The sequence below is a fragment of the Mya arenaria genome, chromosome 3 (assembly GCF_026914265.1).
Source record: "Mya arenaria isolate MELC-2E11 chromosome 3, ASM2691426v1".
NCBI lineage: Eukaryota > Metazoa > Mollusca > Bivalvia > Myida > Myidae > Mya > Mya arenaria.
This window is the reverse complement of record NC_069124.1, coordinates 39,701,394-39,728,538: the sequence shown is the minus strand read 5'-3', so window position 1 is coordinate 39,728,538 and position 27,145 is coordinate 39,701,394. Positions and strand designations below refer to the sequence as shown.

General features: G+C 35.7%; 1 protein-coding gene across 4 annotated transcripts in view; it reads left to right on the top strand.

Annotated features, from left to right (window-relative positions):
* Nucleotides 1-20,164, top strand: part of LOC128228020 (glutamate receptor ionotropic, kainate 2-like) — a 58,284-nt gene extending 38,120 nt beyond the window's left edge. Inside the window, exons 7-14 of one of the 4 annotated variants that reach the window (XM_052939041.1) lie at nucleotides 2,822-3,046; nucleotides 4,069-4,173; nucleotides 9,657-9,674; nucleotides 11,810-11,938; nucleotides 12,190-12,405; nucleotides 12,928-13,754; nucleotides 14,865-15,030; nucleotides 17,397-20,164. In XM_052939041.1, the coding sequence (XP_052795001.1) occupies nucleotides 2,822-3,046; nucleotides 4,069-4,173; nucleotides 9,657-9,674; nucleotides 11,810-11,938; nucleotides 12,190-12,405; nucleotides 12,928-13,754; nucleotides 14,865-15,030; nucleotides 17,397-17,582 (1,872 nt within the window). In that variant the 3' untranslated portion in view covers nucleotides 17,583-20,164. Of the gene's footprint in view, nucleotides 1-2,821; nucleotides 3,047-4,065; nucleotides 4,174-9,656; nucleotides 9,675-11,809; nucleotides 11,939-12,189; nucleotides 12,406-12,927; nucleotides 13,755-14,864; nucleotides 15,031-17,396 lie in introns of all 4 variants that reach the window. The other 3 variants (XM_052939040.1, XM_052939043.1, XM_052939042.1) reach the window with 3 other exon arrangements.
* The last annotated feature ends 6,981 nt before the right edge of the window (nucleotides 20,165-27,145 follow it).

Here is a 27,145-nt window from a genome sequence, read left to right as displayed (position 1 = left end):
ATAGAAGTATAGTTTCTGAAAAAAGAACACACAAGGTCAATAGAAGTAGTTTCTGAAAAAAGAACACACATTGTCGAAAGAAGTATAGTTTCTGAAAAAAGAACACACACGGTCGATAGAAGTATAGTTTCTGAAAAAAAGAACACATAATCAAAATAAGTATAGTTTCGGGAAAAAACGCACATCGTCAATAGAAGTATAGTTTTTGAAAAAAATGCACATGTTTAAAAAATATCTAGGTTCTGGAAAAAACATTATCAATAGAAGTCTAGTTTCTGAAAAAAAGCATGGTCAATAGAAGTATAGTTTATGAAAAAAGAACACACATGGTCGATAGAAGTATAGTTTCTAAAAAAAACACGGTCAATAGAAGTATAGTTTCTGAAAAAAGAACACACACGGTCGATAGAAGTATAGTTTCTGAAAAAAAGAACACATGGTCAATAGAAGTATAGTTTCTGAAAAAAAAAACACACATGGTCGATAGAAGTATAATTTCTGATAAAAACAACACACGGTCGATAGAAGTATAGTTTCTGAAAAAAACACGGTCAATAGAAGTATAGTTTCTGAAAAAAGAACACATGGTCAATAGAAGTATAGTTTCGGGAGAAACTCGCACATAGTTAATATACGAGTATATAGTTTCGAAAAAAACGCACATGGTCAATAGAATGATAGTTTTGAAAAAAAACGCACATTGTCAATAGAAGTATAGATTCTAAAAAACGCACATGGTCAAAAGAAGTCTAGGTTCTGAAAAAAACAACATTATCAATAGAAGTATAGGTTCTGAAAAAAAACAACATGGTCAATAGAAGGATAGTTTCTGAAATAAACATGTTCAATAGAAGGATAGTTTCTGAGAAAGACGCACATGGTCAATATGACTTTAGTTTTCTTAAAAAAACGCACATGGTCAAAAGAAGTATAGTTTCGAAAAAAAGGCACATGGTCAATAGAATGATAGTTTCTGGGAAAAAACCGCACATTGTCAATAGATGATTTGATTCTAAAAAAACGCACAGGTTCTGAAAAAACATGGTCAATAGAAGTATAGGTTCTGAAAAAAAAACATGTTCAATAGAAGGATAGTTTCTGAGAAAGACGCACATGGTCAATATGACTTTAGTTTTCTTAAAAAAAACGCACATGGTCAATAGAAGAATAGTTTCTGAAAAAAACACACATGGTCAATATGACCTTAGTTTCTAAAAATAAACGCACAAGGTCAATATGACTCTAGTTTCTGAAAAAACGCACATGGTCAATATGAGTTAAGTTTCTGAAAAAAAACGCACATGGTCAATATGAGTTAAGTTTCTGAAAAAAAACGCACATGGTCAATATGACTTTAATTTCTGTAAAAAACCGCCCATGGTCAATAGAAGTATAACTTTTAAAAAACCGCACATGGTCAATAAATAATAGTTTGTTTTAGAAAAAAAAACGTAAATGGAACTTCTCAAAAATATCGCGAGTTGCAATAATTTGTTCCTAGATCTATTCTGTAATGGTTGTAGCTTCCTTGTCTGTTAAAAATGGAATCCTCTGGACCAATTTTATGTTGTACATTGCTGAGAAAATAAAGATTTGTTGTATAAATTTCCGAGAGAAGTATCTTAGTATGTAAACCGGCAAAGTAGAAGACATACGCGCGGACTTTACTTAGAAAACAAGTTAGCAAAACAAATGATAATTCGGTACGCTGTCGACAGCTATTTGTTTAGTTTTCCACATCATTATTGGCTTTATCTTAAGCTTATGCAAGAATGCAATTCCCTTAAATTCAAAAAGTGTTTGTTAATCTTTAGTACCAACAGTATATTCAGCTGTGTATCCAAAGAGAAAATCTAGAAATAATTAATTTGTTCCTAAATATCAAACACTGTTATCTTAAACAAAATTATTATGATGAATGAGGTTTCTGCATGGATTAATTGTACGTCTATGCGGGAAATGTTAGCAAACTGTTTGCTCTTCAATCGTTCATGAATATTTGCAACATTAATAGTCTATGTCAGGACTGAGTTCAAACACAAAACCAGAAGAGCGCAACAAAGGCTTAATATATACTTTAATTTATGAAAATAGTTTATTGGTATGTATTTCATTATGTTTTCCGGGCAAAAATATGAGTAATGTTTACAGTCATCATAAAGAATTGTGGCTAATGGCGTGGAGTGTAGAAAACATAATACAACTATCAATGCTGCGATGAACAGTAAAATATATCGAAAGTGCGTCCCCGGAGACTAGAAATCTAATTTTGTTAATGAACAATAGACACATCAATTTATTGCGCGGTTTTGCTGGAATGTAGTTAGTAATCACAGAGATTTAATAAAATAAATAGGATCGAGCCGTATAACCAAGCCAACAATATAAAACGTAGAATCAATACAGGACTTTTAAAAATAGTCCCACAAATTGAACATGCATATCAGACAGCTTCAAACTTGGTCATTTCAAGCTTGAACATTTATTGATGGAGTTTGTTTTAGATATACGCTATGTATTGTTTGTAATGTTTGTACGCTTTGTGTCTCTCGTGAAGTATATTTTAGGCCTTATCCTGGCGCCTCTGAGTTTTTTTTAGAATACTTGACTACTGAGCTTAACCCTGTAGCTTTCATTGTATTATTGGTTAGTAAAATATCTGGTTTATATCAGTTTGCCAAATACCAAATACAGCTATCGGCTTTAAATTATCTGGAAACGAAATTGGCCGGCTCTTTGGGTTTTTTTTCGGATGGTCAATACCCATTTGCTGTTGTACCATTTGATTTGTTTTTACATGTTGGCATATTGTTTGTTACAGGGCTCTGGAGATATCGAGTTGTCACAGTTCATAGATTCAAGAGCCAATCTTACACTCATACGCCTTATGGTTGATCCGCAATCGTCCCACTGTGCCTTAACTGACAGAGACATAAGCCTTACAAAAGCCGTGTACTATGATGTGTTCAGAATCATCAATGGTACACACAATAATGAAAACGATAATCGCATTTCCCGCTCAGATCTACGCAGGCAGGTCAAAACGGTAAGGGAATAAGGAAAAGCGCATATTTTATAGAGATTGTATGATTATTGCCTTGCGATATAATTTAACTGCGATTGCTTAAGAATATTTTCAATGTAGTGTAATAGTTATTTTTCTGACGAAATTATGTTTCCAACGCTTATTAAGGTCAATTGTTCATGAAAGACATGTGCTTTGCAATGCTTGTTTAAAAAAGTTGTCTAATGTAGCTCGTACTGGAAATGACAGATGGTTTGAATTTCTATACTAGAGACAGAAAGGAAGCATCTTTTTTAGTATAGTTTGTTTTATTTGGATATACACTGTAATCTATGAACATCTGTTTGGAACCATTCCTTTCCTATGGTAAAAGTCGTTTAATCAACATTTAATTTGCACTAAATAAAAACTCATTAAAATTCCGAGCACAGACCAATGCTTTCTGGAACAGACAATTTCTTTCTATTGATTTAAATACATAATTTGAAATGTTCTTGAACAAAGCTTGTTTAACTTGACATTTTGGGGAAATTGAGCAATGCCATACCGTTAACACGGCTGTTTCGTTTCTTTATTGAAACCACACATCACTGTACTCATTTCACGTATCAATATGCAATGTTCATTCTTGCACTTAGTTTGATTGTTAAAATGTATATATTGCTGCATCACTTAAAGGTTTCCGGTGTACAAAAATGAGCACTTTGGGTGCCTGGTGACCTCATATTATTTGGGACCCTTTGAATGAGTGTTGTATGTAGATAATGAATATCATGTATGATACAAAAATGTCAATTCACCTTCGATTTCGATTGATAAAAAAAAATCTAAAAACACGAACAACAATGACTTGATCTATATTGTATTTTGGTCATTTAGTTTACATTTTAGAAGTTAACATTTATCTTTCAAATACTAATTATCAACATTTTATGGGGTGACCAGGAACACAAATTAAGCATTCATGAAATGGCAAGCTTTTTTAATTGCACATCGGATACCTTTAAACACTATTCTACTTATGAATATTGCCATGCAAGCAGGTGGATATCAATGGGTGCACAGGTGTGGTGAACTTCACTAGGGAGGGTAGGAGGAACCAAACCTACCTGCAAATGATCGCCCTGGAGGGTCTCATAAATGGAGTGGTAAGCTGAATAGTGCTTTTTGTGCTTTTAATGTCTTAATATGATATTGGTAACCTACTTTTTAACTCTTATTTCACTATCACGCTGCCCTGTATCCTACACTGACTCACCTTCAGTCATGGAGTTTCTACATTTTCATCTTGTCTGATATAACTTTATTCATTACATTTCATTGACAAATGTTATTATAGTTTACATTTTTCGCTTGTCCATTTTTCGAAAAAAAAGTCGATGTGTTGTTACAGCCTCGGTGTCTTATTCGTCGTCGTAGTTAATTTTTTTAACTTCGGCCAAACCTCATAACCATTTAATTGAGGTATTCCTTTTTTACTGAAGAAGAACAGAAAAACATTGACGAGCGTTGCCATTTATTCCGCGGCGCTTTTCTGTATTATACCTCGCCGTATCTTTTCAAACATTGACATACATTCAGGTATCGAATTGCTCCACTGTTTTGTTGCCTAATATATTTGATACATGCTTTTTGATTCTATACTAGCACGCTGTTTTACACCACCATTTCCCATTTAGTCATGGATTTACTGTTTTAATTATCTAATATATTGATAATCTTTGTGACAAATATCATTATGATTTTATATCACTCTCACGATGTCACCCAGCATTTCATAAGCTTGATAAACATGACGTGAAATTGTATGTGTATCTACTATGTGTATCTACACGGACCGAACTGTTATCGCATAGATCACTTCCATCATGCTATTGTACATGTTATTCTAAACATGTTCAATATACACATAACTGGATGACGTTTTAGACAAAAGAAGTCAGAACGTACACATACCCTTACAAGATGTGTTTCGAAGCAATTATATTGACTCACATGCAGTTATGCAATTACTTTTCTATGAGATCACACTTGTATGTGATATCTAAATGTGTACAATATGTCATTCACATCAAATTTCTTATACAGCAGAAACATTTATACATTTTCACATCTTGATTGATTAGTATAATGATAATGAACCCCTCCAATTTGAACCTGATGGAATGCGTGTATCATAGTACTCACTCACGTTGCCTTATCAAAGATTGTGTGGAAGCTACAGGGACAAGTCAAGTAACCAAACTAAACGAATACCCTATTAAGAGGTAAAATGCTAATGAACACCCTGTCTAGAGGCACAAGGTTAACGGATACCCTGTTAAGAGGCAAACGGTTAACAAATACCCTGTTAAGAGGCAAACGGTTAACAAATACCCTGTTTAGAGGCACACGGTTAACGAATACCCTGTTTAGAGGCACACGGTTAACAAATACCCTGTTTAGAGGCAAACGGTTAACAAATACCCTGTTTAGAGGCACACGGTTAACGAATACCCTGTTAAGAGGCAAACGGTTAACGAATACTATGTTAGCAGGCACTAGGTTAACGGATACCCTGTTTAGAGGCATACATTTAACGGATACCCTATTTAGAGGCACACTGTTAACGAATACCCTGTTAAGAGGCACACATTTAACGAATACCCTGTTTAGAGGCACACGTTTAACGAATACTATGTTAAGAGGCACTAGGTTAACGGATTCCCTGTTTAGAGGCATACATTTAACGGATACCCTGTTTAGAGGCACACTGTTAACGGATTCCCTGTTTAGAGGCATACATTTAACGGATACCCTGTTTAGAGGCACACATTTAACGGATACCCTGTTTAGAGGCATACATTTAACGGATACCCTGTTTAGAGGCACACTGTTAACGAATACCCTGTTAAGAGGCACACATTTAACGAATACCCTGTTTAGAGGCACACGTTTAACGAATACTATGTTAAGAGGCACTAGGTTAACGGATTCCCTGTTTAGAGGCACACATTTAACGGATACCCTGTTTAGAGGCACACGGTTAACGAATACCCTGTTAAGAGGCACACATTTAACGAATACCCTGTTTAGAGGCACACGGTTAACGAATACCCTGTTTAAAGGCACACGGTTAACGAATACCCTGTTTAGAGGCACACGGTTAACGAATACCCTGTTAAGAGGCACACATTTAACGAATACTATGTTAAGAGGCACACATTTAACGAATACCATGTTGAGAGGCACACGGTTAACGAATACCCTGTTTAGAGGCACACATTTAATGGATACCATGTTAAGAGGCACAAGGTTAACGAATACCATGATAAGAGGCATACATTTAACGGATACCCTGTTTAGAGGCACACGGTTAACGAATACCCTGTTAAGAGGCACACATTTAACGGATACCCTGTTTAGAGGCACACGGTTAACGTATACCCTGTTTAGAGGCACACGGTTAACGAATACCCTGTTAAGAGGCACACATTTAACGAATACCCTGTTTAGAGGCACACGGTTAACGGATACCCTGTTTAGAGGCACACGGTTAACGGATACCTTGTTTAGAGGCACACATTTAACGGATACCCTGTTAAGAGGCACACATTTAACGGATACCCTGTTTAGAGGCACACGATTAACAAATAGCCTGTTAAGAGGCAAACATTTAACGAATACCCTGTTTAGAGGCACACGGTTAACGAATTCCCTGTTTAGAGGCTCACGGCTAACGAATATCCTGTTAAGAGGCACACGGTTAACGGATACCATGTTAAGAAGCACACGGTTAACGAATACCCTGTTTAGAGGCACACATTTTACGGATAGCCTGTTTAGAGGCACACATTTAACGAATACCATGTTAAGAGGCACACGGTTAACGGATACCCTGTTTAGAGGCACACATTTAACGGATACTCTGTTTAGAGGCACACGGTTAACGGATACCCTGTTTAGAGGCACTCATTTAACGAATAGCCTGTTTAGAGGCACACATTAAACGGATACCCTGTTTAGTGGCACACGGTTAACAAATACCCTGTTTAGAGGCACACGGTTAACGGATACCCTGTTTAGAGGCACACGGTTAACGGATACCCTGTTTAGAGGCACACGGTTAACGGATACCCTGTTAAGAGGCACACATTTAACGGATACCGTGTTAAGAGGCACACGGTTAACGGATACCCTGTTTAGAGGCACACATTTAACGGATACCCTGTTTAGAGGCACACATTTAACGAATACCATGTTAAGAGGCACACATTTAACGGATTCCATGTTAAGAGGCACACATTTAACGGATTCCATGTTAAGAGGCACACGGTTAACGAATATCCTGTTTAGAGGCACACATTTAACGGATTCCATGTTAAGAGGCACACGGTTAACGAATATCCTGTTTAGAGGCACACATTTAACGAATACCATGTTAAGAGGCACACGGTTAACGAATACACTGTTTAGAGGCACACATTTAACGGATTCCATGTTAAGAGGCACACGGTTAACGAATACCCTGTTTAGAGGCACGCATTTAACGAATAGCCTGTTTAGAGGCACACATTAAACGGATACCCTGTTTAGAGGCACACAGTTAACAAATACCCTGTTTAGAGGCACACGGTTAACGGATACCCTGTTTAGAGGCACACGGTTAACGGATACCCTGTTTAGAGGCACACGGTTAACGGATACCCTGTTAAGAGGCACACATTTAACGGATACCATGTTAAGAGGCACACGGTTAACGGATACCCTGTTTAGAGGCACACATTTAACGGATACCCTGTTTAGAGGCACACATTTAACGAATACCATGTTAAGAGGCACACATTTAACGGATTCCATGTTAAGAGGCACACATTTAACGGATTCCATGTTAAGAGGCACACGGTTAACGAATATCCTGTTTAGAGGCACACATTTAACGGATTCCATGTTAAGAGGCACACGGTTAACGAATATCCTGTTTAGAGGCACACATTTAACGAATACCATGTTAAGAGGCACACGGTTAACGAATACACTGTTTAGAGGCACACATTTAACGGATTCCATGTTAAGAGGCACACGGTTAACGAATACCCTGTTTAGAGGCACACATTTAACGAATACCATGTTAAGAGGCACACGGTTAACGAATATCCTGTTTAGAGGCACACGGTTAACGAATACCCTGTTGAGAGGCACACGGTTAACGAATACCCTGTTTAGAGGCACACGGTTAACGAATTCCCTGTTTAGAGGCACACGGTTAACGAATATCCTGTTTAGAGGCACACGGTTAACGAATATCCTGTTTAGAGGCACACGGTTAACGAATACCCTGTTTAGAGGCACACGGTTAACGAATATCCTGTTTAGAGGCACACATTTAACGGATTCCATGTTAAGAGGCACACGGTTAACGAATACCCTGTTAAGAGGCACACATTTAACGGATTCCATGTTAAGAGGCACACGGTTAACGAATATCCTGTTTAGAGGCACACATTTAACGAATACCATGTTGAGAGGCACACGGTTAACGAATACCCTGTTTAGAGGCACACATTTAATGGATACCATGTTAAGAGGCACAAGGTTAACGAATACCCTATTAAGAGGCAAACGGTTAACGGATACCCTGTTTAGAGGCACACGGTTAACGAATACCCTGTTAAGAGGCACACGGTTAAAGAATACCCTGTTTAGAGGCACACGGTTAACGGATACCCTGTTTAGAGGCACACATTTAACGGATACCCTGTTTGGAGGCAAACGCTTAACGAATACCCTGTTTAGAGGCAAAAGGTTAACGAATACCCTGTTTAGAGGCACACGGTTAACGAATAACCTGTTTAGAGGCACACATTTAACGGATACTCTGTTTAGAGGCATACGGTTAACGGATACCCTGTTTAGAGGCACACGGATAACGGATACCCTATTCAGAAATGCACGGTTAACGGATATCCTGTTTAAAGGCACACGGTTAACGAATACCCTATTTAGAGGCACACGGTTAACGAATACCCTGTTTAGAGGCACACGGTTTACGAATACCCTTTTTAGATGCACATGGACGAATACCCTGTTAAGAGGCACACGGTTAACTAATACCCTATTAAGGGCACACAGTATATACATACTGACCGAGAGACACACAACGCCACAGAACAACAGTTGACTACACATGTATAATTTTTTCGTTACATTTATTGACAGTTTTATTAGTACTAGTTTCCCACGTTAAGACATTTCCAACAAGGCCTACATTTTGGGGTTCATCTTTATATGTAGTTTCATGATACGTTATGTGTCTCAGTGAATTATTTCCAGGAATGTTCTCTTCTCTTTCCTTTGCATTCCATGAGTTTGTGATGTGCATTATTTCGGCTCGCTTCCGAAGCAATTTATTGGGCAAATATTTTCCTGACTGTCTAAAATTGATTATTCCCATCTTTATTACTTGTTAAACAAACCATAAACGTCACATAAATCATGCTATGTGAGCCAAGGAATATGACAAAAACGATCCTACTATTTAATCCCTGATGTAAATATATACAATCTAAGTCAAAATATATCGATATCCTGAAGATATTTCATGAGCATTGTCAATAAATAATATCTTACTGTATACATATCTATTTCACAGATAAGAACAGAATTACAAGTAATGTCCTTTTATGCCTGTTATAGCTATTTGCACTTTCTGAATACATACACGCGGGGAATCGGTGTCTTTGTGTCTTTGTACCGTGTCTTCCTGTTTATCCCTTAACTGTCTTGCTTCTAGTAATCAGCTTTCCAGTAGAAAAACGGTCAAGCAACTGCCCTGAGGTCAGTTAAGGCTTGCAAGCAGTTGCTCACGGTAGTCATTTAATACACTGCAAAGTAAAACCCACTTGCAAACGTAAGCCGCCAACATCTTTACTAGACGCAATGCTGATATACTACTATTTACTTTCATTCAGCTCTAACCAGTATGTTTTATCTCCATATAATTATGTTTTTTTTTCAGTAGAAATATTTTATAACCTGATGTACTACTTTGTTCTATTTTTCTAGACTAAAGTATATTTGATCATGTTTTTCTTCATTATAATCATTTTGTTATGCGTTTCTTATCAAGGGATTCAATGCACTTTGGGAAACAAAATCTCATTGGGACGATGATTTTAAACCATGGCTTATTAAACTGGTAAATCAAACACTGGAATGCCTTTTATAGATTTGCTGTGTACTCGACCAGTATAATTATATGCTTGTATATCTTAATACAGAATGATTGGCAATATCCAATGTGTAATTCTGTCTTTCTGTATGTATTGTTTTGTCGTCCCCATCAATTCAATTATGTCTATTGTCTGTTTTGTGATGTGGTCACTTGTGTTATTTTCGGTGTTGTCTTTTGCACTAAAAGTATATTCTCACAAAATGTGCTCAAATGTATATACCAACAGTTCATTGTGAAAACGATTAAATAAAGGTTAATTCCACAGAATAAGTTTTCAATTGAATATAAGTAATGATAGTTTATATTAATATATTTGTTTATTTAAAAGCGCATTATGAGTGTACCGGCTTCAGATGATCGTTAATGTATATTTAATTCAAATCAAAGTGTTATAATGCATTTAATCCTCTATTGATGTCACAGTTGTAGTTAGTTTGATATAGTTATTTCCCAAACTGTACATTTAGCAAATATAAACAGCCCGTGTTATCAATACATTCCTGCACAGAGACAGGTAAGTTTACTGCAAATGTCTTACAAAAATTCACATACATGTATTTATCAATTTGTGTATGACCTACAGCTTATTCGCTTCATTTAGTACCAAAACAACCCCGTGTAGTATCGGAAGTCCTGTATTAGTGTTTGATGGTAAACGCCTTTACTCTTTTTACTAGATGTGACTGAACGTATACATATTTTTATGTCTCTATTTTAAAAGTTTAATGAAAAGACTGTTTAAAATCTCAAACAAAGTTCAAATTGTTTAAATAACACTATCATCACATACAATTCATGTTCAATCAGAATTATAGATGTTTAAAATCTGCATTGCCTCCAATGCAAGAACCCTTTTTATACACTGAGATACTTTAAACACGTCATACATGTATTTCGATTTTTTGTTCAGCCACGTAAACTCCTTGTGATTAAAGTGCCATGTATTTTCATGACACTTAGTTAACAAGGAATTTAATGGGGTAAATATTTTATAATTCTCTTAGTACATGTTTTGCGTTTTTGAAGTTGTTCAATGCACTAGCATCGGATTTTTATACTCATTTTTTTACATACAAATAATTCCAAACTAAAATTACAATGAAAGAAATTGGAAATATTATTGAAATACATTTTTTTCATAAATATGCACTTTGTACTGTCTATATTTTCACATTCTGGCATTATAATTATTAGTTTGGAACTAAAAGGTTGTTTTTTTTTTAATCTAAAAAATAAATAAAATGAGTCTGAAAATCCGTTGCCAGCGGCTCAAAGTAACTGTGTTTGATAAACATCAACTCAAGATTACTGATAACTCGACCTATTTTATAGTCCGCCCAAGATGAAACATGAAATGTAGTGATAGCTTATCTGCCCGATAAAACGGTTATACAAAAGTCACCTATCTTATACATGGTGTTTTTCTAAGATTCTTTTAATTTGTTTGCTAAGATAAGTGTTTGTAAAAAACTGTTATCTAGGGCAGAGTGTATTTATATTTAAATGTGTGGGGTTTTTTTTGTAAATAAACACACCTAAGCTTAATTTAAATTTTGTCACGCGACTTTCAGTCAGGTACGTGGTACAGCGGAGCAGCCAACCAGGCGCTACGAGTGCAACCCTCGCGTTCCTATAGCAACATTCTCACAAGCAATAGTGACATATTTGCAGATAAAGTACTGAGGGTCACTACACTTATCGTAAGTATATATACACGTTTACGAAACATATTAATACTACTACTAATAATAATAATAATGACAGAAAAAAATAATAGTAATAATTAAACCTCAATTAATGCATACATAATAGCCTGAAGATGCAAGAAGTTGATACTTTTTTACTTAATTAAGGAAACATTTTTAAAAACATGTATGTCGTTATCAGATGACAAGATGCATGATTTTGTAAAGAGCTACTTTATTAACTTGAGAGCATGCATCTTGTTTAGGAACCACCGTTTATTCAGTGGAAAAACAAAACTCCCGAAGAGGGCCTCATGATGGGTAATGACAAGTTTGAAGGATTTTGTATCGATCTGCTCGAGGAAATCGCCAAAATGCTCAATTTCCAGTATAATCTAACACTAGTTCCTGACAAGAAGTTCGGCAGTTTAAAGCCGGCTCCACGCTATTGGACAGGCATAATCAGACAGCTAGTAGACGATGTAAGTGCATCTGATTACGTTTGTTAGCATAGAATAATACGGTGGTGTTTATTTTTTTCATCTTGTATTGGTTGTTGCAGTTCAGTTTGATCTAGACTGTTTTTTCTCCGATGTTGCTACAGCTAATTATGCGATCAGTCAGACTCCAGGAAACACCAACAGTTAACACGATCAATTAAAGAGACACACCATTAATCACTTCATGTTGTCTTAATTAAACCAGTATGGACCTAATGAATATTTCCCCCAGAAAAATAAAGAGGAAGTTCTATCAAAGACACATTGATATCAAGCTGGTTATTTTTAATGGTTATATTGGAATAAAAAGATAACAATTCGCGTTGTTATGGTTATTTAATATGACCTATTTAGTTATAGCCACTTCATGCATAGGGTTTAATGAGTTGTTAATGACCTCACCAAATCTATGTTAATGAAGTTTTCTGTTTCCATTTATTAAGATACAAACATTAATGGTGTATTGCAATATGTTTTAAAACCTCAATTATTTCTAATCCACAGAAAGCGGACATTGGCCTAGCTCCATTCAGTATTACTCCAGATAGAAGCGCTGCAGTAGACTTCACAAAACCATTTCTAACAAAAGGCACCAGTGTCGTGGTCCGAAAGCCTGAGCGCAGTGTCTGGCCTTTCCAGTTCCTGTCTCCTCTTTCCAAGCTTGTCTGGATTGCAATATTCTTATCCTTCGTCTTTGTCGGATTCTTTCTTTTTGGCGTCACACGGATAACCAACGATGCTAAAACGTATTTTATGATAGATTTACGAGACAGCTTTTGGTACGTTTGGGGGACCCTGCTCAGAGCGGAACTTAGCGGATCTCCTATGTCAACAAGTGGAAGAATTATTAGTGCCTCATGGTGGTTCTTTAGTTTAATTATCATATCAATATATACCGCAAATTTAGCCGCATTTTTGACTATATCAAACGCACAAATACCGATCAGTTCTGCAGCGGATTTAGCTGGGCAAGACGAATATAACTACGGGACTGTTGAAGGGGGTCAAATTGAAATGTTTTTCAACCATACCAAAATCAGTCATTACCAACACATGAGAGCCTATATGATGGTATATAATCCTGACTCTAAAGTGCGGCGTGTTGAAAACGGCTTTGCAAGAGCTATGAAAGAGAAATACGCTTTCATCTGGGACTCTCCGACCGTGCGACACGAAACCGCAAACAATTGTGATTTAATGGAAATAGGAACGCCGTTTGATTTAAAAGGTTACGGAATAGCAACTCAAAAGCATTCAATATACTCCGAGGAACTGTCTATGGCCATACTGGCCTTAAATGACAATGGCATTCTCTACAGACTTGAGGGGAAGTGAGTATAATTGGATAGTCTTGCTAATATAATAATTCATATTCACCGGGTACTGATTTTTATAGACCGCCAAGGTTTTAATCAAAGCAGTATGTCATTGATGAAGAAAGCAGACATTTATCCCCAAATGTTAATTTATCTACGTTATTGTTAGAACTACCGATCTCAAAGAAAGGTGTCTGCATTCCAATGAATGAAAGATTAGAATCCATGTATTACATTTGGGAATTCAACTACAAATGATAAAATGCACAAAAATCGATTGCGTTTGTCTGAAAGATGATAAATCTAAAGGCTGAAAGTACAATTTGGATTGGTAACGCATGTGGGAAAGAATGCCTATCAACAACACCGCATGCTCTTTTTTCTCTGGACATTTGAACTGTCAATTTGACAAATATGTTCAGACAATTCTTCAAATATATTGAATTAATGTACCACATAAACCATCAGTGTAGAAGAAACACGTGTGTCTCGGTCATAAACAGTATGTAACAGTGTTTGAATCTTTTTCTAAACCCTCAGTATTTTGTTATAAAAACAGTAATTGCACATTATCTGAATCTTCAGTTGTTTATTTCTCAATTGATCTAATATTACTTACCTGATTTTGAACTACTTTCGTGAAATAGGCATTTGGCTAAACAAAATATTTGATAACGACTGCATGGGAATCAATACAAAATAGAAAGAAGCTCGAATATAAGTTGCACTCATTTTGTCAATCTATATTCCATAATGCGCTGTTTTTTTAGTATAAAAGAAGACACAGTTTACATGACTGTATTGCAAAACAGGTGTATTTATGTTCATAATAATTGAAAAAGCATGTAAATTGTAATATAAAAATACAGCAGGATTCACTATAATTGTTTAATATGATCAGATTTATTGAAAGATTGGCACTTTTAAGTATCAGACTCTATACGTTGGTGAAAATTGGCCCTCTGCCCGAGCCTAAGCCTCGAAAATAAACACAAAACAGAACATTTTTTTAAATTTTATCGTTTTAGAACACAATTTAAAGCATTTTATAATGCTCTCAAACTTAGACTCAAGACGTTAGAGAATATGCAGCCTGCCTTGGTCTGACCTGTTACTGCCTTTTAGGTGGTGGCGTCGACCAAATTGTCCCGACCATCGTTCCAATGCCAAAAGCAAAGCGATCGAGATTGAGGTCGCCTCTGGTATGTTCATTGTCTTGCTGTGTGGGATCGGGTTCTCGGCTGTCGTCTGTATTGTGCAGTACATCGTCCACAAACGCTGCACCAAATGTGTGAGTTGGCAGTTTTATTTTTCACTTAAGGGCCTTCAACAATGTAAAATTGGCTGGGGAGGCTCAAATTAATACATTTCAAAAGTTAATGTTTATTTGGTTTTGAGGAACGATCTTTTTTGGGAGTAGAACATTCATTTTGGGTAATAAGGAGTTGACCAAATTTTACGAAAGAAGTTTTATCCGATTTTGGGTCAAAAAGCATTCACATTATTTCGGAAAAATCTGTTTGCATTATAACTTTGTTTTTGTGTCAAAATGCCCCAGACTACCTAATCAACAATTTGCTGTGGGTTCTTGATTTATTTTTCAAATAAGAATATATTCAAAACAATAATGACAAATAATGGATTAAATTCATTTCCTGGATACGAAAATGCAAACAACTTTCTTAAATAAGATGCAATCACAACGAATCCGCAATATATTGTTGAATTGCTAGTACTGACAATATTGACACAAAAACATATTCATTTTGTATTACGACATTTCCGGAAAATGTGAATGCTTTTTTATTGGAAATCTGATAAAATAATATTTCGTAAATTAGCTTAACTCCTTACAGCCACACATTTTGCAACGGATCAAATATATGAACTATGCTTGCTTAATATTGAACCTCAGAACTAAATAAAAAAATAATTAAAAAATAAACTCTTAAATTTAAGTTTTCGTCCTTTGAACGTCTATGGAAGGCCCTTAAAATATTCGCCGAAGATTATATGTTTAAAGCCATACGACTCTATACATTGATAATAAGTATATATGCGACCCTTGACCGCCTGAGGAATTACACACAGAACAAGGTGCAATAAAGTGTATGTACTCTGGCTGGCCGTTCTAGTATGCTGACCACGTGTATATACACTGCGTCTCAACAGCTGCACTACTAGGTGGATGTATGTTTTCAATTTGGCATTTAATATAATGATTGGTTCAATTAGAAGTTATTTGGCAAAGTATAGTGGTAAGCATATCGAATCATCTATCTAGAGACCCGTGGTAATTTCCTGACAGCAGCGACTGATTAGGCCAAAAAAAATTGTTTGTTTAGAGTAACCTTCCCAAAATTTCTAGGTAGGGTAGGGAGGGATTTTTTTTTTTTCAAAATCTGTCGTAAGTTCAGAGTGTTTTCTTGCACACGGAAGTCTTTCCTACATTACTGTCATTGCCTGACTTTGTTTTATTACATAAACAATAGTTCTGATTAAAATCTGCATTTAACCGCCCTTCGTAACTCTCTATTCGTTAACGAATATTTTTTTTTGCTCAGAAACGGAAAAAAAATAGTTAGGGTCGGCGCATTTTTATAGGTAGGGTCGGGTTACCCGAAACGGACATATATTTTTTTGGCCTTATTAACTGTGGATATTATTATTATTCTCATTTGTTTTTGTATATATAAGATAATATACAAATTTACAGCATAGGATTCGTCCTTTTCCTTTGCAAAACCGTTTTTCGGAATCACATGTTAATGTGGATTACTTGAACAATGGTGTGATTGTGCAGTGGTATTTGAATGTAAACAATGATATATATTTCAAATTAATTAAAAAAAACAGAAATCTTATGTATCTCGCATAGAAACTGTAACTCAACTGACTAGTTCCCGTGTTTAACACTTGTTTAGTCATTTTAGATAGAATTAAGCGAACATATTCCAGAAAGTTTGTTTTTATAAGATTACATTTTATCTTATGTTTGGCAAGTAATACATGTTTCCAACCAGAACAAATCCACTTTGTTTAAATATATTGTATGAGGATTTTTTGTGATGATCTTATCTTGGAAAATAAACCAGCTGTGTTGCAACATTAAAATATTTTGATAAATGCTTAGAATATTAAGCTTATCTTGCAATAACAAACACTACTTCATTTTCAATGATAATAACTATTGATCTCTGTGCAATGTCATAGATTGTGTCGCCATCAAACAGATATAACGGCAATATGACATTGAAACGAATAAACAGTATCACACAAATATGTAGAACGCCTTGTAGGTGTAATTACTTGGAACGCCTCTGCATGTTTGTGGATTCTAAAATATACACATTGTGAGATTATATACAAACTTTGTGATTAGGTTACGAGAAACCTTTATGTACTCGAATGATAATGAAAGGAGCCACGGTGATAAACATCCCGTTGTGGAAAATACTTGTATGTGGAATAGGTCATGATTAATAAAATGTGGCACATTGTTCTCTATATGTCACAAAGGACCTCTGCAATGTACACTCTCAGTAAAAATGTCATTATCGAATATGAACGGAACGCCGCTACCCATCAACAATTTTCATACATGTAATAATGTTAATGGTTATGTTTAAATTAACTTCTCTTGTTTTTCATCCCCAGAGAGACTACTGCGAACCACGAGAGGAGGAGATACAAACCAATCATAATCACGTGACTACTTCCATTGACGATCATATTGACGAGACGACAGTCGCGTTGGCCAGGACACTGAGTATCGGCGAAAACTGCGTCATGTCAAATAAATGGGAGAATAACATAAACTGTCCAAATTCATCTGTAACCTGATGAGACTTCGTTGAATTATTATGGCCACAGATAAATATGATGAACAAGTTTTGATCTTGTCTTTAATGCAGTTCTACGACATGACATTTGTGTGACGAGCTGACATTATCGGTCCAAGAAGGTGGCCAGGAAGATACCAACTCCATCGCTATGGGATGGCTGATGAAAGCTGTTGGTGTTTCGAAACATTGTACCTTTTTGTTACTTTACCGAATGCCATAAATACAAAGTGTGTATACATGCATAATATAATAAACACAGGTCATAACTGTAGGGAAGATGATGTAGCTTTATATGCAAATGTTTTCCTCCACCTTATAACAAAAGTTTTTGTATCAATGGTGCAGAAATTCAAAGTGTCGTCAAACGTGTTAAAGAACGGCCCGAACACTGGGCATGGGACAGGAATCTATTTTACATCTGAGTCACATTTTACACTACCTGAGCACATGATGCTATGGGAGCCTCCGTCATGGATACGATTTCCTATTCATGGACTTTTGCTTCAGCAAAACTTCTCAAAACTGAAATATGCTCGATTAGCGATATCTTTTGCTTTTAGATATATTTAAAGTCTTGTCGATGCATGCGTGCCAAAAACTTACAGCTTGTAAACATGTCCGTCAAACTACTTTCTCTCCTGTTAATGAGGGGTGAGTACTATATGCTAGAAGCAAACGATGTTATTCCCAAAACTACCATGCAATATATGAGTTTTATTACGAAATAATTTAATGTATAATTATTTGTTTTAGTACCTCTATCAAATGCCAAATATCTATATATTGTAGTCAGAGAGGTTATATAACTACAGGTTAATGTGGTCTATGTCATTAGTAATTTTCCATCAGTCGTAAACTAAACACCATGCTGATAATTAAGTGGATTTTCACAGTCCGGGTGCATTTGCTGAACGTTTTAAGCGTTCCGCACCATGCTATAATAACAGACAATTGACAACACTCTGCACTGTCTAAACTATCAAAGGAAATTATTATCATAATACGCTTTCAGGTATTGCTGTGACCTTTTCTCTTCCACGTCATAATGTATAGTCTTGGTTTATCATAGACGATCGAAAATTTGGTGGAACAAAAGCACCAGACAAATAACATAAACACGCCTATACAATTTGGACAGACTAGATAAAAAAACTCATAAACAAAACACTGACTTATTGTTATCATTATTTATATAACGCTCTTTGAACTTTTGATAGATCATTTGTAGAAGCTAGGTACCAATATAAATGTAAAATAGTTCAGAGAAAACTCTTTGTTTATGTTTATAATTCAGTTATAATGTCAGATGACCAGTTATCCATTAAATCAAGAATATCCGTCAAGTCGTATTATTAGTAAAATAAATATTTAGTAAAATAGGTCATCTGCCAGAGAGTCTTTAACGGTAGCTAATGAATAAAATAGGTCATCTGCCAAAGGGAGATTTTACGGTAGCCGTTGAATAAAATACGCCATCTGCCAAAAAGTGGTTGTCCGGTTAGCTTAGTGGTTAGCGCACTCGCTTCTCACCTAGGCGACCCGGGTTCGATTCCCGGCTTGGGCGCATGTGAGTTTGGTTTGTGGTCACCAAGCCGGACAAGTGGGTTTTCTCCGGGTTCTCCGGTTTCCCCCACAACACACTCTCGCGTAAAATCGTGCCAACGAGAGTGATTAATATAATGTTGTAATAACTTGTTTCACAATCGTTGTAAAATAGATATGTTTAAACTAAGTGGTTTTACGGTAGCTAAGGAAAAAAATAGGTTTTCTGTCAATGTGTCATTTAACGAAGGCTAATAAATGAAATAAGTTATCTGCCAAAGAGTCCATTTACCGTAGCCAAAACATAGTATCTGCCATTGGGTCGTTTTAATATAGCTAATGAATAAAACAGGTTTTCTGCAAAGCAGTCATTTAATTGTAGCCAGAGTCAATTGAGGCCAATTAATATTATAAACAGGGATTATAAGTTGTTTAAATTGATTTGGTTCTGCAAAAAATACCTTCTCCCGGGCGTATAATTTAGGAAAACCCTCATGAACTATTAATGAAACTGTAACATGCTAGGGCATTCAATAATGAAATAATTGAGAGCTTTCATACAAAAGGGACTTAATTCTTGTATTATAATTACATTCAATGATTATTGAAAATAACTACATCGGCTTAAATAAATGAAGTACTATGATTGTTACCTGCCCGTTCCGCTAATGTTTTCATCTTTTTTGTTTGTTGTTTATTGATATAAATATCCTATTTTCAAGAACAACATACTAAGTAGACTAAAAATGCATTTATTTTAATGTAAATTATTTATTTGTACAGTATATATTATATATAGTTCATGTATGTGTGTCAATTGTGATTTGGGATGTTATGTGTATAGTTATAAAGTATTGACTTTTGAAATATGTATAGCATTTCTAGTGCTAGATTAAAAAGATTTTGCAAGATATTTCACGTTATAAGTCATTTCCATTTGGGTACATCTTTTCATGCAACCATGACGTTAATAAATGTTCTTCGCATGTTTGGATCATATTTATTGGGTTTGCAATAAAATGAAACTCATGTCTTGAATTGGTTTGTTTTACTTATTGCACGGCGTATCAACGCATGTTTTGGTTAATAAGCGCCATTCCAACCGACCTTCCGGACTCTCCTGGATCGTTCCGAACTGAAATTTAGAAGATCCGGGATCAGATTTGTGTAAGTTCCGTGTTGGGTCCGGGCTGATTCGGGACATTCCGGGACAGTTCGGGATCCTCCCGGATGATACGGGATACCACCCCGGCAATTGTTAACTGTTTAAAACTGCAGAGGTGATCTGACACCGTGTGGGACCATCCGGCAGGACTTTCAATCCGGGGTAGTCCGTGCTCCAGAAAGGTCCGTTGTGGCAGCGTGTTGATCATCGGCATGTTGTGTTGGACACAGATCACTCCGGTTCGTATTGCGTCCGGGACAGTATATAAAAGAAACAACCTCGGATGTATGCCGGTACATCAGTTGAAGTAGTTCGTAATTTTTGGAATTATATCATTAATTAAATGTAGTTTTTTAGAGTTGTATTTATTGATCAAAGTTTCAATTGATTGCCAGTGAACTGTATTATTGCAAACATGATTAAGATTCACAAGCGTATAGTCATAAAGTTTAACTACTTAATAAAAATACTACACGATCTACTGGCAGCGGACTTAAACGTACCGCTTTTTGAGTATGTAAAACCGTCCAAATACATCCGAGGTTGTTTTTGATAAAATGGCCGAGGAGTTCCGAATGTTTGTTATTTTGACACGCACGGTAATTTAGCGACATGCCGCAAACCGTATTGAATATTTTAGCACCTACAACACAATCTAAAGTTCGACATAAGAAACAAGAGCAATGTGTGAAAATGGACCAAAAGGGCTGAAATGGGAGGTCGAAATAGCGAAAAATCGAGATAGAAAAATCGACTCAAGCGGATTAATTTTTTATAGAATAAAAAAGAATAAATTCGGGACCGGAGAAACAAGTCGACACAACCGGAAAGTCGAGATATCCGACGTCGACATAGCGAGTATGGACTGTAGCTGATCAAGGATGGCCCGGACGGTGTTGCCTCCACGTTGGCTGCATTTAGGCTCCGTTTTGATGCATGTTCATTAAAGGTGTTTCGTGTTTATCCGGGATGGTACAATTTGGGTCCGGCTTTGGTTTGACTGTACCTTTAGTTTAAAGTTATTTCATTGTGTAATGGGGCTGGGTATGAAATAACAACAACAACAACAACTACTACTACTTCTACTACTACTACTACTACTACTACTACTACTACTACTACTACTACTACTACTACTACTACTACTACTACTACTGCCGCATGCTGCTGCTGCTCCTGCTGCTGCTGCTTCTGCTGCTGCTGCTGCTGCTGCTGCTGCTGCTACTACTACTACTACTACTACTACTACTACTACTACTGCCGCATGCTGCTGCTGCTCCTGCTGCTGCTGCTTCTGCTGCTGCTGCTTCTACTACTACTACTACTACTACTACTACTACTACTACTACTACTACTACTACTACTACTACTACTACAACTACTACTACTACTACAACTACTACTACTACTACTACTACTACTACTACTACTACTACTACTACAACTACTACTACTACTACTACTACTACCTACTACCTACTACCTACTACTACAACTACTACTACTACTACTACTACTACTACTACTACTACTACTACTACTACTACTACTACTACTACTACTACTACTACTACTACTACTACTACAACTACTACTACTACTACAACTACTACTACAACTACTACTACTACTACAACTACTACTACAACTACTACTACTACTACAACTACTACTACTACTACTACTACTACTACTACTACTACTACTACTACTACTACTACTACTACTACTACTACTACTACTACTACTACTACTACTACTACTACTACTACTACTACTACTACTACTACTGCCGCATGCTGCTGCTGCTCCTGCTGCTGCTGCTTCTGCTGCTGCTGCTACTACTACTACTACTACTACTACTACTACTACTACTACTACTACTACTACTACTACTACTACTACTACTACTACTACTACTACTGCCGCATGCTGCTGCTGCTGCTGCTCCTGCTACTGCTGCTGCTGCTGCTACTACTGCTACTACTACTACTACTACTACTACTACTACTACTACTACAACTACTACTACTACTACTTCTACTACTACTACTACTACTACTACTACTACTACTACTACTACTACTACTACTGCTACTACTACTACTACTACTAATACTAATACTAATACATTAGCATTTTTTTAATCAAGATAATGAATGGGAGAATGCAATTTTAAAAAGGGTTAAACATTTACAATTTTGAATCATATGATGCTGTAAGTTGAGACTGAGATTGAGATTTGACTTGAGTGTTTTTGTGATATTGGGGCCAGATGTTTTTTTTACAAATGAAAAGGCGGAGGAAATTTGTAATAATGTTGGAATTAAACAAAGTAATGAACTTAAATCGCTATTGTATATTGTTATAAGAGAAGTGGATATATTATATAGATGACAATTGGATTAATAATTTTACAAGTGTCGACTTACCTTCCTTTTGACCATATAACACAATGAACAATTCCCGTGAAACGTGGGCCCCATGCTTTGACACAATGATCGTCGATGCCAAAAATTATGCTTAAAAATCAACGAAAACCTAAATCGGAAAAGAAAAGAAAAACAGTTTTGGGAAAATGTTATAAACGAAAGCAAAACTACATGTTGAACCTTTTCCAGAAATAATGAACTTAATGTTAAGGTTAATGGCAAATTTTTTTTGGGTTGAATAACAGATTTTCTTCTTAACAAAACCAAGCAGTAAATATTGCAAGTATGTTACACTATGGCAAAGAACGATTGAAATTCATTTGAAAGTGGGACCAACAATTCGTCCGCCACAAAGACATTGGGTGTGTACAATTTGCATTGAGATACTATTGATTTATTGGATAGTCTAGGATCAGAGAGAAAAAAACATATTCAATATTAAAATAGAATATCAATTCTTTATGGGAAAAAAACTTAAATTTGTTTGAAGTGATAGTGCCAGGTGTACAAAAACAGTTAACCTAACAACAAACGTTGATTGTGGATTTTTTGCCATTGCCTTTGCAACATTTTACTGTTTAAATAAAACACCATGTCAAGAAATGACACTTGATTCCACTTAACAATATGTGTATTTTCCAACAGCAGGTAAAAAGGGGTTTATTTGTCAATGATTCATCTTTTTTGTTGTCTTTATGCTTATATGCATGCTTCTTGACATAAATAGATTTTTAACCCCACATAGGACCGAGAAGGAATAAACAATTATAAACTTTAGAAACCGAAGACTATTGCATATGCAATATTCCATCTTATCTTGATACCATGTTGCGGAGTGAGGAATGTGTTGGTATCATAATTATAGTGTATACGCACGTTGAGAAATTCATCACGACCGACACAGACGTTCAGTGCCTTACATAAAAAGCCGTTTAGAAGTGTTAATTTTATCTTCAAATTACGCTGATGATTCCGCCGTACAACCTCCATTTTCTGCATTCTGCAGCAATTTGTCTGATAATATTATCAGCGCTGAATACCGAGACCGGCATCATACTGCGATGAACAAATAGACCACTGAAGCACAGTACCGATTTAAGTGGTAACTGTTACGAGGCTCCGGATATTAGGCTATAAAAAGCATAATAAGATGAAAAACACACTGGGAGTTAAATTTTGATCTTGAAGAGTACAACATCGATGTTGTAATACGATATTGGAAATGGAATTGCAGTCTTGTGGTTAGATATAGCAATTTGTTTACGATCGGATCACATTCAGACGTACAATATGAATAGTATATCTAAGAAAACACACTACACACTGTTGGCCTACAGTCAGAAAATGCAATTTCATCATGTTTGAACTCGCCTACATAAAAGCAACCAAATGGCTATTTGCGACCACCAATATTCGTCAGCTCCTCTGTGATTACCGTCGTTGACATCATCAAAAATCTCAGTTAGAACTCGAAAGTGTAACAAACTTAAATTAAATGTAAAAAAGTGTGCTTTATTTTCAGCTTTTTAGGTCAAATGCCAAGGTCACAGTGAGGTCCTATATATGGTCGCGTATCGACTATGCATAGAAACATGTTTTAACATTTATTATATAAAGGTCAGTGAGTAACGAGGGCGCCTCCTTCTTTCTCGTTACTATAAAAACATTTGCAAAATATTTTCTAAATGCTAATTGAATGTTTCATCTTTAAATTTCGTCATGTCCGGTTTACAAACAAATATAAAAGCACATACGTTGATATTCAAAGGACAAATTAACCAACAAATGAAAACATAATTATACGATCAAAAATAAAAGTTTATTTCACAATCATGCTCTAAGTGGTATCAACTTTCCAAGTGTCAAATTCCGACCTTGAAGCCCGGTTTCATATTCTGGATATAACAAGATTATAAGTTTTGCATTTTGCCTCTGGTGTAAAACACATAAAAGACAGATTAGTTAATAATACATTTGATTTTAATGTTTTACTTTTTGTTCCATGAAGCCATCTTTCAGTGACATTTGTTATGACGTGACGTTAGCAGAGCGGATGGATTATGAACAAATGTAGTTTATGGGTTTTTTTGCGATATGTATTGCTTACAGATTTATGATGCGAATACATATATATGTATGTATATATTGTTATTGTTGGGTATTAACTACAAATATATAACAATAAACTCAACCATTACAAGTTATACTGTACTGCCTTTGTCCATAATTTCAAAGAACAAATTCCAAAGAATTCATTCGACTGAATATTGTTTATGCAAAACATTTTTCTTTCTATCGCCTTTTCTCTTAAAAGTAATATTTCCGTTATGTGTGAGACAAAAAAGTCAACATCAGTGTTAATTTAAACTTCGAAAACTCGCATAAATTTGTTGTTTAGAGAAAATGTTAACGTTCTTTTTAACTCAGTTATTTATGAACTACAAAAGTCTAACTTTTTCGTTTGGTATTTTCAGAAGGATAATTTTTTCAGTGTAAGGATAATATTTCACCGAATGAAATGCCTAAAAATGGTATAAGATTGCTTTTAATTGCATGTTATCAGAAAGACTCGCCAAAGTGTATGCATACTTAGCATCATTTCGTAAATTATATTGTGTACCAACATTGTAAGCGCTGATATGTGTGTTGAATAGCAGAACGCGGTAAAATTTCAAAACAGTGAAATATCATTTTTATTTCACTGAAAAATCTCTATAGTATAAACCACTGGAAAGCATTTAATAAGATATACCCAAAACCTTCCACTTTGCTTGTTAAACATTGACTCAGTATCGTCTATATGATAAATATGGAATTTTCAAAGTGGTTCTTTTTCTTGTCTAATGACAATACTCTTGCCATTATACAAAACTTAAAGAGTTTTGCTTCTTCAAGCGGGACTGTCCTGTTAATTCATTTGAAATTCAAATGTCCTAATAGTTGTTCATTTTGAATTATCCATCAAATATACCAAATCTCGAAGTGAACATTATTGCAAATATTATACGCCACCAATACAGCCCATTTTCTTAGTTTAGGGCTCCCCTTTACCCACAATATACTTTTTATGTATGAGGTTAAATATTCAACACGCAACAAGCTGCACATATAAACGCCTTAAATGGCATGATAAACATAATGTCTGTTGTCTGAAAACACTGAATCAAGTCCATTACCAAATGTAGCCCTGGCTGAAGCCATTATCACTGTCGATAAACGAATTATTGTCCACACCACAGCCATTTGCAAGCTAACCCTTCTGGCGTTAGGCCGCCTGGTTTATGGTGCTCAAGAAACAATTTTGTTCCGCTAATTCCCTTAGGTGGGATGAGCAACTACTGGAACAGACACACGGTACCAACTATTCTGTTTCCAATGTTTCTGGGATATACCACATCGTCGTATGAAGGGGTTTGATGCTGAATGTGAATGGCCAGTTCGTATCATTAGAGAACTCATGGTAATGCATACAGTAGTAGTGTGTTAGTAGTTTGGCTCAAATACTTCAACAATCTGACTTTCAAACATGAAAATATATATGAGTACATTTAGATCACTTGCCAAATGCATTTAAAATTGTAATCAAAGATTCATCAGCATGATCCCGTTTAAAAAAATATGGAAACCACAGCCAAATGTCAATCACCTGTTTATATGATTGTATAAATGTTGTTTTATACATATTTATACATAACAGCACATGCTATATGCATATGGATACAGTCTCTGTACACCACACACAAACACATATTGTACAAACATCAGGGCGTGGCGACAGTTAATCAAGCACAGCGATGTGAATAATTATAGTCCCATGTCGACATTAAGACCGAATCTACACACTAACTCCCAAAACACTCTAGACAAAAAAGTCCCACACATACCTCTATGGACTAAACTATCGGACACACTGTGACGAGGGTTAGGTTAAGTCTAACGTTGACTATTCATGAACCAGTTTAAACCCAAATACATGTAAACCCAAATACATGTAAACCCAAATACATTTAAACCCAAATACATTTAAACCCAATTTCGGTTGCAAGTCCGTGGCAGTTATGCCAACATGTATCTTATAGAGTTATTTGACTGTATATGTTACCCGTCTGGTTGTGAGTCTATCGTGGAAAGTTAGTTATGTTAGTTATAGTATTGTGCCTCTAACCAAGTTCATCATTTATGTTTTTGTACTGTGCATGACCCTGTAATAGCTACTGTATTATCAAACCAAGATGTAGGCTCCATAACTCGTGTTTGTCAGTACAGTTGAATATGTAAGGCTGGAAGAGGAAACAAACAATTTCAAAAATAACTTATTTATTGAATGTTTCATGCCTATTTTTAAATTTGTGTATTTTAAAATTTGTGTCGAATACGCTCAACGCTGTTGTAATTTATAGACGTGTGAACACAATGTGTATG